At 41.6% G+C, this 20,508-nt stretch overlaps 1 protein-coding gene and 2 non-coding genes across 3 annotated transcripts in view; 2 read left to right on the forward strand and 1 right to left on the reverse strand.

Annotated features, from left to right (window-relative positions):
• The window catches only part of DNAJC5B (DnaJ heat shock protein family (Hsp40) member C5 beta), a 52,599-nt gene extending 39,067 nt beyond the window's left edge, over positions 1–13,532 (forward strand). The window contains exons 2-4 of the mRNA XM_067292336.1: positions 2,724–2,937; positions 7,121–7,295; positions 13,438–13,532. Coding sequence (XP_067148437.1) covers positions 2,724–2,937; positions 7,121–7,295; positions 13,438–13,532 — 484 coding nt within the window. The remainder of the gene's footprint in view (positions 1–2,723; positions 2,938–7,120; positions 7,296–13,437) is intronic.
• Positions 13,533–18,989: 5,457 nt separating this feature from the next.
• Positions 18,990–19,083, reverse strand: TRNAY-GUA (transfer RNA tyrosine (anticodon GUA)). Its single transcript has 2 exons — positions 19,047–19,083; positions 18,990–19,025 (listed from the first exon to the last, which is right to left on the reverse strand). It is a non-coding gene; the product is annotated as a tRNA-Tyr (tRNA).
• Positions 19,084–19,419: 336 nt separating this feature from the next.
• Positions 19,420–19,492, forward strand: TRNAR-ACG (transfer RNA arginine (anticodon ACG)). Its single transcript has one exon. It is a non-coding gene; the product is annotated as a tRNA-Arg (tRNA).
• The last annotated feature ends 1,016 nt before the right edge of the window (positions 19,493–20,508 follow it).

Here is a 20,508-nt window from a genome sequence, read left to right on the forward strand (position 1 = left end):
TCTCATTTATATGAATTGCATTAGCAGTGTATATATCTTTTTCCCATTAGTAAATTATTACCTAATTTGTATATGTCATCTTGGGGGGGGGCATTTTTTGTTAGTGTAATATTTTTAGTGAAGACAGTTTCCCATATCCAAAGGAAGAACATGTTTTTTTCTTAACAGTACTATGTTGAAAGTAAAGCTTAGGTAAAACAATACTAAGCTGAAGTGGAGTGTGTAACATTTTTTTTCAAAATCTTTGTTTTAATGAAACTACTGGGGATCTGGGGAGGGCAGCAGAGGTCTTTGGCTTTGTTAGTTGTGGGAAAAGAAAGAAAGGCCAGAGATTCATTGTCTGATCCTTGTAGCCAAGCAAGAGTTTTGAAATTAATACCTCTCCCATTTTTCATTCTGATTGCTGGGTTTTGTTTTCAGCTAAGAAAAGAGATAGGTTGCATAAGATACTTGAATACTTGGATGGCATATTATGTCATTAGTCATGCAAGAATTAGCTTGTTTTTCCAGTTCTCCTATTTCATTTTTTATTATGTATTTAAGGTACCACATGCACAATATATTAAATATGACTGAACATGAGCCATTTGTGCTATTAGAAACATGTTTTTAAGAAGTTATTTATGATCTATGAGAAGATGACTTGAGTTCAGTATACAGACCTGAGGAGATGATTGGCAGAGGCTATTCCTAGGCGCATATCAATCTAGATATTGGCAGAATATCTCCAAAGAAGGAACTGTAGTCAGGAGCAAAGTGATTGCATTTTACTGGGAGAATAACTCGTACTGGGACTTCAGTGGAAAGTCAAGCAGCACCCCACTCTGAAACTAAATCTGATACAATAAGTGTGGACATACTGCTTTCACACCAGAAATAATATTTTTTGCCATTATGGGCATGGCTAGCTCCTGAAACACTCTGAGAGAATATTTACAAAATGCATTCACTGCAACAGAGCTTGACTTAGATGGGAATCAGCGAATTTAGCTTTTGTTGCCACTAGAGGTCAACACTAGTCATTAAATAAATGTTCTGGAAAAATCCTATTGTCCCTTCTTCGGAGGGAATGGAGATTTTCAAAAAGATACAGTTATGTGTATGCTGCTTTTGCAGGTAGGTGTGATCTCACATTGCCAGTGCTCCAATGTGGTTGGAAGCAAACCACTTCTTCTTCAAAAGTTGTGATTCCCCAGCACTGTCCTTAAGCCACCAATCCCACACTATTCCTTTCAAACTGCTTCTGTACTCATGTGAGTACAGAGGAAAACACAGTACTGAGCCCTGCCCCAGCAAAAGCTGGGACACTAGCATAAATCATCCAAAACCCTTGACAATCAGCTTCCACTGTTTTAAAGACCATCCCAGAAGTGGGATAGTGGTGAGTTAGGCCCAAAGCAAGACATCCATTTGAAACTGGGGCTAACTCACTCTACTTTTCCATCCTGTACTTCAGAAAGATAATTCCTTTCTACTGCAACTCCTAATTCTGTTTTCCATTATCCCTGTCTGGGTTTCTGCAAATGCAGACACTGTTTATAAAATTAATATATCTATCAATATGCAATCAAATACTGAATTTCCTTTGCTGTAAAGAAGGTAGTTTTGATGAAATAAACAGTGCAATTCATGTTTTAAATGACCTTTTAAAATCTTTCCTGTGCTGAAAGCTACTAAATGATGCAAATCAGTTGGTAAACATAATGCAACAAATATGCTTAATTTATTATCATGCTAAAATCTATGCTTTTAGCATGCATTGCTTTCTCCCTTAGCTTGGTAGCTGACTAGGTATCAATACACAAAGTCTGGGCTTTAGTGTAATAGGAACACCTGTTTCGCAAATACTTTCAGTATGGCAGTGCCATGCAAGGAGAAAAATGGTTTTCTATATTATTCTATTTGTGGGCCTGACAAAACTCCCTTTTATGAACTAGGGTGGATTGATAGTCCTTGGGAGGAAAGCTGGATCAGAGTCTCTACATTTGAAGGGCCAGTGTACTTCTTGTAAGAGAGAGTCAGAAATACTGAGAGGTGAGAAATCTGCATTTTAATATACTGAAAGGTCTATTTAATGGTTTATATGTCTACCACACTTGCTTAAATGAGACTTTGCCATTGAGTTTTATATGAGCAGCAATGTTATTAAAAGCTTCTTTTTTTTATACTGTCAATGTTACAGATGTCAGTGTGAGACATATTCCCGTGAGGAAGCCACCCTGGGCGCTACCGAGTGCAGTCTGGCATAGGAAGTCGCCAGTGAAAGCAGGCAGGGCATTCCCACTTACTGGTGCTGCACCTGCCCTCTCCCGAGACCTTTTCTCTAGGAAACTGCGAAAAGCCAGTAGCAAGTGGCAGATAGTCTTATTCTGTACAGACATTCCCATAATTTTATATAGAGGGCTGCCAACTATTTTAGCAGGATATTTACAGTTCCTCCAGAAAACAACCTGCCTACTCAAGATGCAGTCCTCCTCCGAGGCTGTTTTACAAACCAGATTATTTGTTTCAGCTTTGCATCACTTTCCTTCCACTGAATCCTCTGTGTACATTAGAACTGGGAAAAAAGAAGGTAGAGACTGAACATACTGTTCAAAGCAAGTATGTCCCTACTAAAATATTTTGTAATATTTTGTAATATTTTGTAAGCATCTGTATACATACATATATATACACAAACATATATAGATGTTTCTTCCTTCTGTTTTTTTTTCATGTTTAAGAAAATTGGCTCTGAAATATCATCCTGACAAGAATCCTGACAATCCAGAGGCTGCAGAAAAATTTAAAGAGATCAACAGTGCTCATGCAACACTGACTGATCTGTCCAAGAGAAACATATATGACAAATATGGATCATTAGGGCTCTATGTGGCTGAACAGTTTGGTGAAGAAAATGTTAACACGTACTTCATGCTCTCAAGCTGGTGGGCAAAGGTAAGCTGCTATTTTCTGTTAAAACTCAAATGTTAAAATGCACATGGTACACAGGCACTCTTTACATCCACAAAGAGCTCCCTGAAAAACATGGTCTCTTTACAGGCTTAACAAATGGTAGGATCAGAATCTAAAACACTGCTAAAGGCTTAATTAAACAATAACATATCTGGAAAATTGACAGAGGCAGAATGTAGCATCAGCTCAGAAAAAGGGCTAATACAGAATGTTTTCTTTTTCTTTTTAACTTAGTAAATAGTTAAACAGAGTGCATGTTTTGTAACACTTTCAGACATTAATTAGATTTGAATCTGGTGCTCCAGGTTAATTTTGACTTTCTTTTCAATAATGACTAAATAAAATGACTCATTGTTCAAAAATAAGAAGTCCCACTTATGTGACAACCAGTTAATAAGTTATTACAGTACAAATTTAGCTATGTTCTTTGCTATATATAGCACACAGCATAAGTAAGCAATAATAATACATAACACTGTGTGATTATGGTGTCATATATGTGCCCTGTTGTTGCTTGGTGAGGGGGTGAGAGAAAGGAAGTGGAAGAAAAGGTGAGAACTGTGGAGTAGAGGAAGAGATCAGGAAAGGAAGAGAATGATGCATCATAAACTGGCATATTGCTCAAGGAAAAATACATCATGGAGTGCTCTAGTAATTAAAGAATTTTGTTCCTGTGCTCTCTTATGTCATTGTTGTCCTTTGGTGTTTACATATGTCAAATTCTAGTGTTTCAGCAAGTGCTGAAATGTTACAGAAATGTGACAAGCCAATAGCATTGCAAATGTGCAAAATCCATGTTTTCCCCGCTTATTTCCAACAATAAAATCACAGGAAAGCAAGGACTGTGCTAGAAAAAATAGGAAAATGGTCTATATTGTGTGAACTAAGTATGCTATGACAACTTTGATCTGAGGACTTTTGAGTATAGATTCCTATGTTCATCACAAATCAGGCCAGTATTTCACTGTCTCCACAGTCCCCTCTCACCAGAGCCCGACTTGGGCAGTTCTGTGGGTCTAGGGAGCCATAATTTGTATACTGAGTTAGTATGAGATGGAAACCGCTCAAATGCAGAATAGGAAATGAAACTAATGAACAAAATACTGGTGCTTAAATTACACTTGCAAAGTTGCAGTTGCATCCTCAAAACCAAAACTGAAGGCTGCCTGCTTGCTGCTGCTGTAGCTGACTTGCTGCAAGCTGGACTCCCTTCTGCAGTTGGTTTCTTCTGCTGCTGAATCATTCCCTGTTTTCTTTGCTGTCTGTTCACCCTCTTCTTCAGCCTCTTTGCCCCAGCTCAGATGCCAGGAAGCATTTTCTCAGAGCTCAGAGAGCAACAGTATTGACCCCTTCAACAGTGCCAATTTTTTGCTTTTATTTCTTCTGCTTACCAACTTTTAATGGAGATTCTATGAAGTATAAAATCCTCTGCGGTTAGAAGATTAGGAACAGAGATAACTGCTGTAGCTTTGACTCATAAGAAGAGCAGTGCTGAGTACAGAGAGAATCTACTAAGTCCCTAAACAGCTAAAGGAGGAATGGGTGGATTGTTTGAAGGGAATTTTATGCTGGCGATGAGAAGAGATTAGCTGCGAAACTGAATATCCCAGCAAAATTAATCATTGCTTTCTGTATTTTCAGAATTCCATGCAAAATATCCAAGAAAAGATCCAAAATGTGTATACAGAATCATCTGAAGCTTGTCACAGATGGTCTCCCTATCTCTCCCCCAACCCATAATCTTGTCACCTCCAAAACATAAACAGGTCACCAAGTGCTTTTGTCAAGCTGAACTCAATCTTCTTCCCATCTCTCTCACTATCCTCATCTCTTTTTTCTCACACATAAATGCTGGGTTAGTTTCAGGTTTTTACTGGCTGTCATAATACTATCTGAATCTGACAGCAGATGATCTCTGGACCTGTATTTTTTTCCCATTCTGGTTCAAAGAGGATAGCAACCACAACTTTTGCTAGTTTTCTTCCTCTTCAGCTACTGAACTTTCTGGCAAATCCTCTTCCCTATCACACTCATACTCAGAAAATCTGACAATCATGAAGAGATGAATCACTAAATGTAAAGAAACTCAAACGAAAGGAGAAATGCAAAGTGAAAATGATTATTTTGGGCAATACTGGACTTCTTAGCAGGCACATCAAACTGGGAACATGCTAACATGCATAATGGGTACTTCTTTGTAGTTTTAAATGTTTCTCCACTGACAGGGGTGGCATGTGGTCATTTAACTATTTTATCAAAACGCAGTTCTCCCTGTACCATGAAGACTGTACACTGATCACATCAGTGCTAATCTGATTCCTGATTCACCAACTGTATGATATCATAAACAGGAAATCTTGATACGTATAAGACAGTGTTGTGTGATGTGCTCAGAGAGGTTTTTTCACTCTATGCACTTTTGTTCCACCCTTGTTCACGCAACGAAAATTGGGGGGGGGGGGTTCTCCATTACTGCATAAATGATAAACTGTCAAATAACTTATTTTAGGGGTTCCTGGATTTCTAACAGGTTTAAATATCAGTTAGAAGAAAAAACCTTTTAAATCAGTATGTCTGAGTCCTCCTTGTCTTTTAAAAGAATCTCATTCACTCTGGATATATCTGTGGGTAAAATGGATTGTCATTGGCTTTGCACTTGCAAATACATAAATGGTTAATATTAAGCATGTAAATAGTGTTATTAGCTTCAAAGATGCTCTAATTATTCCATGCTAACGTTGCCTGAGACATGCATATGTAACTGAGTGTTATTTACACAGACATTTGTGCTTTCTTTCTTCTTCAGCAGCTTATTTTCTTCTGAACATAACAAATAATTGGCAAGAGTCCTTAAATCAAACTGTATTTGTTGAAGAGCAGTCCGTATGTGTAACTATAATGCTAAAGCCAGGCTATTCCTTCATGTTAACTCATATATATCTGGTTGCCATGAAGTTTTGCTGACCTTACACACATTTATTCCACATATCAGCTTTGATTCCTCTTTCAGGAACTTTATTGGCTCAGCTTTGCTCTTACACCAATATGTGCAAAAAGAAAGGTGGATGTCTCACCTTTGCCACAAACCTCTTCCTGTAGTCCTGGGTAGAGCCAGGGCTCTACCCCTGCACTCCAGGGTAGGAGCCGGACTGCTTGTCTTGCCTGTTTGGAGGCCCCAGCAGTAGTGCCAGCCTGAGGAATCCCCTCTCCAGCCTCCCCATCCCATTGCTGTACCACAGCATACAGCCCCCAGCAGAAGTATTTGTGGAGCTGTGTTGTGAACCCAGCAGCAAACTGATCTGGATGAAGAAAAGCTCTGTGAATAAAAGTTTGTCAGCTTTTGAATCTGGATCAGGTCTCTGGTCTTGGTCACAAACAGTTGTGCTGGCTGCACTTTGGGGCAGGAGCAAGCAGAGGGACACGAAGATGGGAACTTCTTGTTCCTGTTTCGCTGCCAAAGTCCCCAGATCAAGCAATCACAGCCTGAGGAGTCTAATTTAGTTGTTCATCTCCATGATCCTGCATAGGCTAATGGGGAAAGAGAGACATCTCCAATGGGCAATTCAAATCCTCCCGGGGTTGAATCACTCTCTGAAGGACTTATAACTTTCCACTGACTATGTGGGGAGCCCACAGAGACTACAGTCCTAATTTAGAAACTTTAGTTCCATGCCTAAAGTTATGTGGGACGCATCTGGGTCTTTGCTTCTTTTTCTCTCGGGTTTGTTATTGACAAGAATCTGCCAGTAAATAAGTGTTTGCAAAAAAGATCTTGGGCAAATGAGTCATTTTTAAGATGGAAATGAGTCATTTTAAGGTGGGTGGGGTTTTACATACTGCCTGAAAGTTTTTTCTGATGGCCTTCAGCTGAAGACAGACTTTCAAGAGTTTGGCATGTGGGGGCCTGCTTGCTGTCGAATTCTTTGTAAACATGGTCCTGCGTGTCAAGTAGGAGCTGGTGGGTTAGGAGGACTCTGCAAGATCTGGCCCTTATTTAGGCACTTGACTGGCAGTTGACTCTTCTAAAATCTGGCTCTAATTGTGCCTGCAGAGCACTTGGAAATCTGAGTTCCTTTGACAATCTCCCTTCTGCTGTAACAGACTGTCATGCGTTTCAGGAAGTTCATTGCTCATGGGGTTTTCCTCACCACTTTGTTTAATCTAGGGCCTGTTTGCAGTCTGTGGCCTGTTGACGGGCTGTTACTTTTGCTGCTGCCTGTGCTGCTGTTTCAACTGCTGCTGTGGAAAATGTAAACCCAAAGCACCAGAAGGGGAAGAGCAGGAGTTCTGTGTGTCTCCAGAGGATCTGGAGGAGCAAATTAAGACCGACATGGAAAGAGGTGTGTATTTTAGGAACTTACTGTGTGGCAAAACTGTTCAAAATAATCTTTAAATCCTGTAGGCCAGATGTTCTTCTCATAAAACTGAGGTTGCTTCCAGACATCAGTGGAAACGTGCTAATTCACTCCAGCTAACATTATGACCTGGTGAACCTTCCAAGTTGCACATTGATGAAAAACTAAACTTATGGCACTGAAATGTCCCCTATGTCTCTTATTTTCTTGATTAGGCACATAAACATTAAAAGTTCCAGCACTCATCTTCAGAGAAGACGCTCACCCCACACACGTACCCTCACACCCCATTGATTCTTATCCTAGATCCTACACTTGTGCATTAGGCTCTGGCTGGGCTGTTGCTTGCCACATCTAATCTGCCCAAATCAGTATAATTATTCAATTTTTCCTCATGTAAAATTTATCACTGACTGTAATGGACCACCTGTATCCATTCAAGAAAGGGCTTCAAGAAAAGAAGCAAAGTTTCTAACAGGAAGGTTGCACAATAACCTGAGGCAGTCTAAATCCAAGCTTGAGCTAGCTAAATGCCATGTTCCTGTCCTTTTCCCATCCACAACCCACCTCAGGCTGCTTTCTTTTCCGAACTGGCAGTAGCGATCCTGCTGCCTTACAATGAGCCAGATCGTGGATATGATTCACAGAATCACAGAACGGTTGAGATTGGAAGGGACCTCTGGAGATCGTCTAAATACAACCCCCCTGCTCAAGCAGGGTCACCTAGAGCACATTGCACAGGATTGCATCCAGGCGGGTTTTGAATATCTCCAGAGAAGGAGACTCCACAACCTCTCGGGGCAACCTGCTCCAGGGTTCTGTCACCCTCACAGTGAAGAAGTTTTTCCTCATGTTCAGATGGAATTGTCTGTGTTTCAGTTTGTGCCTGTTGCCTCATGTCCTGTCACCGGGCACCGCTGAAAAGAGTCTGGCTCCATCCTCTTGACACCCTCCCTTCAGATACCTGTACACGTTGATAAGATCTCCTCTCAGCCTTCTCTTCTCTAGGCTAAACAGGCCCAGCTCTCTCAGCCTTTCCTCATAAGAGTTCCCTAATCATCTTTGTAGCCCTTTGCTGGACTTGCTCCAGTACTGCCATATCTCTCTTGTACTGGGGAGCCCAGAACTGGACACAACTAGATGAAACTGGACACATCCAGATGAAAACTAATCCTACCAAACAAGTGAATCATTTTCTGACAGTTTAACTCCCTGCTATGCCTCTCTGTGGGACAAGCCACTTGCTAATGCCAACTCAAAGAGAGGAGCAAGAGCTCACGGCCAGGCACATGGAGGTGGAGGGAGCAGGACCCCCCTGCTGCAGCAGGAAGCCCTCTTTTCTCAGCTTAGCTGTGTCCCCAGGCTGCAGTTACAGGTTTTAATTGATGAAGGGCTAAACAAAAGGATAATGGTGGTGATTTCTTAATTTGGCATTAGTGTGGGTTACATTGAGCAAAGAGACCTGTCCTAGTCTGCTGAAGTGAGGCAGAGTTTTGTCTTTACCTTCAGTGGAAGCAGGAGCATCCCAAAACTTTGAGATGTAGCACACTTGCAGGACAGGCTGAGAGGTGCAGGCATCTGGATAAGAACTATGCCACTTTTCAGTTGCAAATTTGTATTAACTGTGATTAGCATTATGCTTTTTTTAGGAGAAAGGACCTAAGCAGTCAGCTCGCCCTTTCTATTTTCCATTGTTATGGAAGATCTTAGGCTGTTATATTCTTACGTTTTATTATACTTAAATTAGCACCGCCAGATTGCAAATGTCATGTTCCCCTAGCAGGAAGATTTTTTTTTCCCCTTTTCACACAAATTTACCCTTCCATAAATATGTAACAAAATGCTTGTAGTAGTTGAAACAAATGCTATTTATGTAACTGATATGCCAACGTGTGGTGGTGTTTTTAAATTGGTTTTGCCTAGAGATGTATCAAGGCAAAGTACAGTCATTTTAGGAATTGATCATACATGGTCAGTCTGTGCAAAGGCAACAAAAAATATCAGTGAAAGCTTTATGAGCGCAATACATTATTTGAAATAAGTGCAATGTATTGTAAGATAGTAGGCCCCTGGGAAGTGCAAATTTAAAATAGTTTTTGCTATTTATGGGTCTCTGACACCAAAGTCAAGTTTGAAATATGAAGAATGAACTTTGAAGGATAAGAATTTCTTAATTCAACATTTCTCTGCCTTTCTTGTAATTTGACATTTTCCTCTCTCTCAAAACCCACTACAAAATTCCCCAGTGCCAAGAAAAAGTTTGCTCCCTCCTTCTACCACCAGCGGTATTTATTGACGTGAGCTCAGTAATTTTAGGCCACCTTCCCATCCCTTTACTCCCACCAAGTTATCACTGCAATACCCTTTTTTTTTTAATTTAAAATGTTCAGAAAAGTACCAGCTTAAAAAAATAATAGAATGTGGAATTATATGGTTTAATATTTTGAAGGAGATACTAAGTATATAGGTAGAGCCTGAAGAAAACAAGCAATTTGTACCTCTCCCACCCTTCTCATCAGTTTCGTTACATATTCCTACCAACCAAAACCAGCTTGCCTGAGTTGATCAGAGCTATCTATATTTTAAAGTAAGATGAAAACAGAATAGCAAATCAGGAATAAAAGTAAAATCTTCATGAGGGAAGATAAAGTGAGCATCTTCAACCGAAAGGAAAATAGACACTGCATTTAGAAAAATGAATGGTTACAGGCTCAAGCTGCACATCCCCCAAAATTTAGGGATGCTGGCCAAAACAATGCAGCTGAGTTAGAATGGCATAGACTGGTACTAATTTAGGCTTTTACATCAGACATTTTCAAATTTTGTGCCATACAAATGAATATCCATGGCTGCCTTTATTTAAATAATAGAAATACTCCTGTAGGTAATTGAGAAACAGGCTGTAAACACTCCTGCAGCAGACTTCACTATGGAAGAGGAAATCATATTAGGATCCAAATTCTTTGCATGCCCTTTGCCCACAGGCTGGGCAGTCTAGCTGGTAATTAATTTCTGTGCTTCCTGCTGTCCCCAGTATATATATTATTGCTAGTCAGAACTCTTTTTACTAAGAATAAAACATAAATTCTCAAACTAAGGCCAATGTTTTGTAGTCAGTTATTGCCTTTCTGAAGAATGCAATATTGATGAAATGTCATAATTCCTGATGTTAACAACCTCTGCGAACAAGTCTCCACCAGTTCTTGCCACACTCGGTGGGAGCTGCTGGGAGCCAGTCATGCTACATGGGAAAAGGAATATGCATGTTGTGGGAGTTCGGAGATTTAGACTTCACCTTGTGAATTGGTGCAGCAGTGCTAATTTTCAGACCCCCTCACGCTTCTCTTTAACAAAATCCAGGTGTTTGTTACACAGTTGATTTCATTCCTCAAATCAACATACTACAAAACGTACTTCTTAGTAAAAAAAGAAATGTGAAGCAAAACATTCAATGTTACATTCCCTAAAATGTGAAAACAGAGAGAGCTGCCACTGAAATCAGCACAATCACTTGAAAGGCTTCTGTTCTGCTGGAATGGCATATTTCTCTAGATGAAAGTTTTATTGAAATATATTTGACTAGTTCAGTGCTCAACTTGTTGAATATCTGTCTGCATGGGATTCATTTTACAGCATTTACTTCCATGGGTAGTATCATCAACAGAAAGATTTGCAAGATCTGGCCTGCACTTAGATTACAGTGATTTCTTTTCATGACTATTGATTTGAATCATAGAAGGACTGAAGCCTAATGTACAATGCATGATCAATTTCCAAAATATATCTAATATTTGCATCATTACATTAAGAATATGACATTTATTAGAGTTCCAGATCAAACATGACATTAAAAAAGTATACAGTAGTGTAATTTTAATATAATACATGGCATAATATTACAGATAAACTGAGAAAATATACTGGCAGAGGGAAGCATGACTTCTCTGCAGCATGGATGTGTGGAGCTGTTCATTATTTTCCCTCACACATGCAGTTCAGATTGCCAGATTTTGCTTCTATTGAAGACAATGGCAAATCTTTTGTTGACTTTCATGGTCCCAGATGAGATCATGTTGAAATTTGGATTGCATTGGTACATAAGGGTGTAACAATGTACTCAAACAGTTTGTCAGGTTTGTTCTGCTCTCCTGTTTATCATCATAAGAACAAAGCAAGACATTTCTAGACCAACCTTCATTTTACAGAAAATCAAGCCAGGGAGGAAAAAAAAAAAAGAAAAAAGAACCTGAATAACAAAATACTTTCCCAGCTCAGAAGCAATAAGTTTTTAGCACTTCATTGTCTCCTCCGCACTCCATATGATATCAATGTAGGCGAACAGTGAGCAAGAGCTATCTATAGAAAACAGTTTTAACTGTGAATTCTGCCGCACCTCCATTCTGCAGCTCTCCATTAACAGGCTATATTTGTACAGTTTATTATACTGTAGGTCCCTGTTCTGATTAAAAACATCATAAATCTTGGAAGAGTGCAGGCAGCAAAATACCTGGGGAAGGTGAAGGTGTCTAGTGAACTGTTCACAGATCAACTGGAAGCAATGTGACATATTTTCAGTGGGTCCTGTTCTTTTGTTGCACATCTGGGTATCACAGGAAAACTAACTGAGTAGTCTCTGCCCTCTATAAATGATCTTCCATAAAATGAGCAACTCGGAGGCAGCAGAGGGTGGGAGGGAATGCTGCTCAGAAATCTAGAAAATATTTAGCAACTTAAAAATGGATTACAACTGCCAAACTAATCTGAACCAGAGCTGAGCTCCAAACAGTAATTACTCATATACTTTTAGAAGTTATGAAACATGTCTGTCTTTGACCTTGTGTCTAAATGTGGAATTGCCCATACAGAGAAGCTGCTTAGCATTTAATCATTCTTGCCTTTCACCTTGACAGAGTCAAGGTTGTTCTACCCCCACTGAGGGGAAGCCGTATGGCATGCAATTAGATTCCTGCTCTGGGTTAAGTTACTCTTATACATTACATCTTTTGCCCACCATTCATCCTATCAACTGTCATGTAAACAGGAGGAAATGTCAGGTGTGTTTTTTCCTAAACATTCGGTCATTTGGGAAAAAAAAAGTCATCATGCAAATTCAATTAATGCAAAGCCTGTGCTAAAATCAGGAGCTAGGTAAGCCAAAACTTTTCTTATAAAATCACTGCACTGAGATTGCTGAACCTTTAATAGGCAGTTTCTGAGAGCTGAGCCCCCCCTCCCAAAAAAGTGGGATAGAAAGAGGCCCAGGAGAAGGGCACCCAAACCCTGGCCAGCATCATAATAGACAAAAGAGCCATTAGTGGACTCTGTAAGGACTTAACTTTTCTCCACTCTCCAACAAGTGCATTTTTTTCAGATATATTGAAAAAACAAACATATAGCTGAATGTAATGAAAAAGTACTAAATAATAAGGATTTATATAGTGATAATATGAAATTTTGCCCGTTTCAGAAGTTTTGCCACTCATTAGAACAGTAGTTCTCAAAATCCAATTGTAAATATATTATTATAGGATTTCTAAAATGCAATTTAGCATTTTTATATAGCTTGCTGGCTTTCAGGATGGATGTGATTTCTTCACTCTCAAGTATATTACTACTCACATGGAGTTTTTTTTCCTTTTAACTCTCTTCTTTCTTTACTGTTAACTTTGTATTCTTCAAGACTCATTTCAAGCCCATTCTTGCAAGCACTGTCAAGGTTAGTGCTTGCATGCTGAGTCACAACAGCACTTGTTATATTCAGACATTTGCAGGAAGCAATCTCTTGCAATTGGACAAGCAGGGACCCTTATCTTGCAATCTTTGCAAAGCAATAGGTGAAGCTATGGTCCAATTTAATAACAACAACAACAATAGTCATCCTGAGATCCGCCAATAAACATGGATAAGGTGTAAGAGCATTTGCAGGCTCTGTGTGGACATCACCTCTCTTTAGTACGCGCACTGCTGTCTGTAATGTGGTGCTGCAGGCCTTAGTCACCAAGGAAGCCAAGATTTAGCTGTAGCCAAAACCGCAGATGAAATGTTCTGGTGCTAGCAAGAAGTTTCACTTCTGTATCAAATGAAAGATGCTTAAAGGGTTTTTTTTTTGTCTTCCTACCCACTTTAGATGGAGAAACTCCTATTGTGCTTCAGCCGACTAACGCAACTGAAAAAACCCAGCTCATCGGGGACAGCCATCGGAGCTACTGCACAGACTCCTAGATGGGGGCAAGCGTGACCTGATGGCGCTTCCCAGTGAGTGCCGCAGTGAGCTAAGAGATGTGAAAAGCTCTGTAGCCTTTATCTGTATTTGCATTTTAAACTAAGCAGGGAAACCTGAAAGTAATTTCCTGTCAAGGCTGAATCTCCCTGTAATCCACTTTAAGTAGGTTCGTATCTATATTTTGTAGGGAGATACTTACAGTCAGTGTGATGCTGTATGGACCAGCATCCTGGTCTCTCATTGCTCAGCATGGCCTGTCACTCTAATAGTATTCCCTTTGATATGATTCCTCCTCACCTTGCCTCAGACCTGCCAGGCCCAGCCCCCAGTCCATCTGTGCACGTCCTGGCTCCGTCACTCCCTGCCCAGGAATGCTGCTTGTTTGCAGCAGTTTTGCTGGATATGAAATGTCCTTATGAGGGAGCCACAGAGATGCTTTTTAGTAGACCTCAAAAGACAAGTCAGTAGCAGGGTGGATGAGGCTGGCTTTGCGAAAGAGGAAGAGCTCGTTGAAAAGCAGTTAGAGGCTTGCTGGGGCTGAACCCTGGCAATTATAAATCTGAGTCAGAGTGCGATGCTCCAGGACCGGTCTGTTGGTGGACAGATACAACACAGATCTCCAAATCTGGGACACTCATCCAGCCCCAGAAACACATGTATGCTCTGTGCATGCACACAGGCCAGTGTCTGCACAGGTTGCAAAACAAGGAGAAGGTGGGCAGAGGCGCCGTGAAGGGGGAGGCAGGTGGTGGGCTGCGCCAGAGGAGCACCCCGAGAGCCTCTCCCCTCTCCCCCCAGTCGGGGATGGCCCCATGGCAAAGGTCTCCCATCCTTGCTGCCCCTTGCCAGCCGCCCAGGCCAAGCAGCCCCAGCTTTTCTGACTGCACCTGCAACCTACTGCAAACTGATTCCCAGCCAACAAGTTCCTGCTGACTTGCTTGTTCGGTTGCAGCCCTGGCTGTCTTCCCAGCCACCCCGCTGACACCGGGATGGAAGCCACGGTGCCCAGGCTGCACCTGGCCCACCGGAGCAGCCAGGACTTGGCAGGGAAGGGACGCAGCAGGAAGAGTGACCATCCTCTTCAGAGTCCTCTTCTTAGGTGCGAGTCCGGGTCTTCCCCTCTCCCCCAGGGAGAGCACACTGCACGATCTTTAAAAAATAGGCAGGGATGAGAAGCCTGTTAAATAGTATATCCTTGAATACACAGAATGCTCAGTTTTGAGCAAAAATGTGGTTGTTGCTTGTGTCCTTAAAATTAATCATCAGGTGTACCTCCAGCAAGTCAGTGGAATTACATATGGATACAGCTAAAGTAAGCATAAAGAAATTAGGCCCTTAATTTGCAAGAGCTAAAGGAGTATTTCTGAGATCTTAAACTTAGCACTTTACTGGTTTGATATAGCAGAGACAGCTGAAGTTCTTTTTATTGATTATGTTACATCAATCATTGTCAGTTCTGTACATTTGCTATTTTTGTTCCTCTAATCACAGTGCTGCAGTCCAAAGGGGGATGTAATGTACCACTAAATTATATACACCAGTGAATATATGTGTTAGTCAAAAGTGTAATTCTTTTCCTTAAAATTGTATTCTGTAGTTGTGAAACATTATTGTCTTCCTCCTGTTCTCACCTTTCACATCAAATGTCACTCAGTGGCAGCTAAATATATGAGAAATCAGTGTGTTTTATAGCACTAGCTATAACTCCAAAATTAAGAAATGCTACTTTTAACCCTTCTTTGAATATAATGCATGGATATTTTAAAAGCCATTGATACCAGGTTATACGTCTGTTCTCCTGGCACAGGCATTAGGGTCAGCTAATGCTCCTGTTATCCTTGGAAACAGCCCTAGTTTTTGCTTCAGCGAGAAGAGGCAAAGACCTGGCACTACTGGGGCAGTGCACGGGCAGGCAGCAGCTGCACCCCTCCTGTTAGTGGGCTGCTCTCTGGCCTCAGGTCCCTGCGTTCAGCTGCAAATAATTTTAGCGGTGACTCATATGTGCATAAATGCAGACCTGTCAGTTCTTGCTCTGAAACCATGAGGCGTTCTCTGACCCTCCCCTCCCTTGCCCCGCCACGGTGCCCGCCGGTCCCCCCCACACAGCCCAGTGCCGCTGTCCTGCCTGCTCAACTGGGCGAGCGCCTGGAGCCGTGGCCGAGAGAAGGGCAGGCTTAGTGGCACCACCCTGCCGCTGACGAAACAGGACCCTGCAAGACCCGTCCCAGCAGTAGCCTAATGCCACAAACCTTCTCATCAGGCTTCTTATACATCGGGCTGCCAGTAACAGGAGTTGTCTGTGTGCCCATGGGCAGGGCACAGCCCCCTAGTCACGCACAGTACAGACACCAACACCCACAGCCCTAACCACACATCTTTTAGCTTTATTTGCTATTGCCTTTTGCATGGTGTTAATTCTGGTATACGATGTTACCACCACACCATGGAGTAGAGAGAGTATGTGGCACATAACACATTATACAGGATAAGGGATTTCCTAAGTTTCACTGTCTGGTAGAGAAATTTGCTGTGAAAGTGTGCAAATGCTACCTCGCGACTATTTCCAGCAGAGGTATCCAAAGATTACTGAAATCAAGGAAATGATTTCCATCAGCTTGAGTTGTACCCTAAGTCCTGTGTTTCTTATTCACTTTTTCTAAATGAGAGATTTTTCTTAGGAAAGATTTAGGACATGATATTGCAGCATGATTCAAATACGGACAAGCTGCCACATGTTTGCAAAGCTTTTTCACTGAAACAAGGATCTTTGCAGATAAACCACAATATATTATCTCAGTTAGCCAAAAACCTCAAAAATGAACCAATGACCAAGCCTCTGAATAGGATCTTCAGTATTTACAACTTAAAAATCTGGATGTCTGAACCCATGGTTTTGTTCCAAAAAGGCAACCTAGTTTTCAGAGCACCAGAATATTTGCCATGCTCACAGCTGTCAGGGTCAGCTATTCTGAGGACACATGGAAAAAGGATGAGTAAGGATTTCAGGACTTAGCTCTTCAATGTGATTTTACTCATTTGTTTGCTTTTCAGAAAAGTTCCTAATGTGAACATAGCTATGCCTACATGTTTTTGTATAAAGTCCAGTTGCATTCCCATTAATCTTGTCAAAGCGTATGGTTCCTCACCTTTTTATTCTGTTCTGCTACATTTATTTATATGTAAAGCACTATATATTCAAATTTACCTTTGCTGTCAAAAAATAAAAAGTCTGACTAATAAAGGCTGTATGTATGAACTGTAACATTCCCTTTACTTTTCCACACTATGAACAACATTATTCTAGTAGCAGCTAGAAAAGCTGTTGAGACCATGGTCCAAAATTACAGCTTTCCACCCTGACAAGTGATAAGTGACGGCTCAGCATTTCCCAGAAGAACTCAGTCTTGGGTTGCAGCAGATGAGCCTGTGTATGCAAAATAGCCAGAGGTAGAGCCACACACTGCAAATGCATCCTTTCTTTTATAATGCAGGATGCTCATCCGCATAAGAAAATTTAGCAATGTGATTACAAAGCTTTAACACAATAGTTTAATGACTTAAGTTCTTATATGGGATGATTTTCTGCAGCAAAGGGCCAGCGCAGCAAGTGAAATCCCGATGCTACTGAGGACAATGGCAGAACTGCCAGGAGCTTTGCTGAGGCTGGGACCTCATTTGGGGATTTTGCATCTGTGCAAGAGCCAGCGCGGAGTGCCAGACCTTCTGGGCCTGCTACATGACAGGAATATTTCTCACTACTATGGTATTCAGTCTCTGTGACCACTGAAGCCCAAGCATTTGAAAAATGCATAAGGGGCAACTGTTTTGGCTGAGCATATTCTCTAAGATCTGTCCTTTTAAGTGTTTTATATTAACTCATACCCAGGGTAACTCAAAATAGAGAACTGAAGAAAAATCTAAGAAGATTTAGAATTACCATCAATATAACCAGTTATTTAAGTAATTGTGTACTTTTCTCTCCATAAGAAGAGTATACAATAAACGACTATGCTTAATCTGAGACACATCAAATGACTGCATGTCATTTAATTTCGTTGCCTACCTTCCATAAGAATTAATACCCAAAGTACTGGTATGATTTCAGTCAAAATAATTATATTTTTGCCTTTTTAAGAACTGAATCATTAAAGAAAAATGACAAAGCGTGCAAAACCGAACACAGTTAAAATTATTGATTTCTTTTCTATACCACCATTTTCTACAGAAAATAAAATGTTCACTGTGCTGTTACCAAGTGGAGAGAAAGACCACAGATGACAGTAATCCCTTCCCTTCTCTCCATGAATCAGAAGAAGGTGCCGGGTTACATCATTGCATGCAGCAGCTCCTTTCACTTTGAGAGGGGATGAAGTGATACCCGGGTCACCAGGCTTACGCAGCCAAGCGCAAGTCCACCATGACAGGGACAGTTTGGCTCCATTTCATAATAAAACAGCAGACAAAGAAAACGGTTAGCTGGTAGGGTCAGCCCTAAACCAGAGCAAGAAAGAGGAACAGCAGAGACTGAAAACTGCTTGTACCACCGCCCTGCATTTGCATTTCAGAGGGGGCCCAGCCCTGTTTCCAGAGATGGGGAAACAGGTGACCCCCAGGTGCCAGGAGTGTCCTGCAAGAGGGCTCCATCGTCCCCATGCAGATGTCATCTGCCCAAGGATGTGAAAAGCACTAATAGAAGACAACTGCCTTGAGTGAATTATTGCACGCTGGCCAACACGCACATGTACGAGGTGTTCTCGGAAAGACGCTTGGTAAAGACACACAGCTTCCCGCTAGTGGAGAGAGTTAACACATGCTAAATATCACCTGGCTTGATCTGAAAATTTATTCCTATTGTGGCAGTATGTAAATGTAAAGATACTTCCTTATTCTGGCAAAATACTGTCTAGACATTTGGGGGAGAGAAGAGGAGGTTCTGAAAAAACCCTCAGAATTTCGACACCTAATTAATTGAGATGAGACAAAGGGATCTCAGTAGGTATCCTCCTGCACTGACTTGCTTCATGAGGGTTGCTGGCAATTTGGAATAAGAACAATATACCTCTTGTTTTGCTTTAAAAATTAACTGGGTTTTGGCATTCACACAGCAGGCCCTGTGTCCTCTGTTAGTGTAGCAATAGCTCCTGCTGAAAGTCAGTGAGTCAAAGCACAAGTCTGCAATTATTTTAGATGCTCAATTTGTAAAACGGGTAACCTCTTAAAATAATATATATCTGCGTCTGTTTAAACAAAACCTATTAAAAAGAAACTTTCTGGAGGGCAAAAACCTGTAATTATGCAGCAGTATATAGAGCAATGATCTATTAACCAAATGCTGTAACGAGCATTCAATAGTCAAAATCATGTAACAGTGCGTTATTCCCCAGCGCGCTGGAACTACGTCCCAGGAAAGCGTATGGGAAGAGAGAAGGGGGGGGGGGGGGGGGAAAAAGCGCGTCTCCTTCGAGCCGGAATCGAACCAGCGACCTAAGGATTCCTACGAGTGAATAGCTCCTCTACAGTCCTCCGCTCTACCAGCTGAGCTATCGAAGGGACCTATCCAATTTTCCCCACAACAGCACAAGGATGCACCACTGTGACGGGAGGGCGCATGCGCAGGGCGCGCGGCTCTCCGGCGGGAACTAGCCTTCTCCAGGGCCCACAGCGCGGCGGCCAATGCCGCTGGCGCCCGGGACGGGGCCAGGTCTCCGGGGCGCCCCCTGCCGGCGGGGCGGGGCGGCGCCGCGGGGGAGCTGCTGCCTCCGGGCGGTGCTTGGGGGAACCTGGAGCCGCGCCCCGGTTGGCAGGAAGCGAGGGGCCGCTGGGGCGGTAGCGCAGCAAAGGCATATGCCTATATATGCAAGGAGGAGAAAACCTTATTTGGCTGCCGGGCCAGTGGCGCAATGGATAACGCGTCTGACTACGGATCAGAAGATTGTAGGTTCGACTCCTGCCTGGCTCGCATCTGTTTTTCTCCAAACGTACATATATTTTCAAACCTCACACACATACATATTTTTTAATCTGGGCTCACGATTTAATACCATTTATACACCTGGCATGTCATTGGATTATTGTGTCTTCCAAAGTAACAATGATACCATAAGATAATATATACCACCAGCTGAGTTTAAACTTTTCAGACAATTTCAATATGCATTTCTTCAAACACATTAACTGCTTCAGTAAATGAACACCATTGATGCACCAATAAATACATGGAAAAAATCTCTTAGCCACTAGCAGAGGAATGATATCATCTTTGGCCTAGTACAGTATGGTTAGTTTTATGAATAACATTTCATGAAAAATATCAATGAGGTCTCTCAAACCAGCATGCAGAATAAAGAATACAATTTTTATAGTGATTTTGCATTAGTCTTGAGAATTGCGAGAGCATCTTTGCTGCCCAAAAGTACATCATTCTGCAAAAACGTATTTTTGACATACAAGAACCACACACAGTACTGTACTTAAAGAATGACTTCAGTAAGAGAGGCCAGTAAGGGATCCTCAATAATCGGGTTTGGGAATGCTCCACAGATGAACATTTGCAGATTTCAGTAGAAGTTTATTACAAAACTTGGTTCATATTGAACAAGGTCTGTTGTTACAAATAACCTACTTTGCTCATTAGCGCTGTTAATCTGTCTAGAATCACTGTCCTTCATCTTCCCTCAGTTGCTTTAGCGAATGGTGCAAGTGCAGGCCACAAAATATGGCTCTGAGGCGGCTCGGATATGCCCCGTGCACAAGGCAGGCCTCCCGGGTCATGCCAATCCCTCAGGGCCTGTGGCATCTCCGTAATTTTTCCACTCGCTACTCCTGGGGTCACACTCGTAAAATATTGCTTGGGAGTCCGCGCCACTGGAGCTTGAACATACCCATTTTCTGGCAAATATATAACTGGAAACGTGTATATTTAAAAGGAAAAAATGAGGGCTTTTTCGGAAAAGGGGAAGTCTTTAGGCTGTGTGC

This window comes from Apteryx mantelli, chromosome 2, assembly GCF_036417845.1.
Source record: "Apteryx mantelli isolate bAptMan1 chromosome 2, bAptMan1.hap1, whole genome shotgun sequence".
Taxonomy (NCBI): domain Eukaryota; kingdom Metazoa; phylum Chordata; class Aves; order Apterygiformes; family Apterygidae; genus Apteryx; species Apteryx mantelli.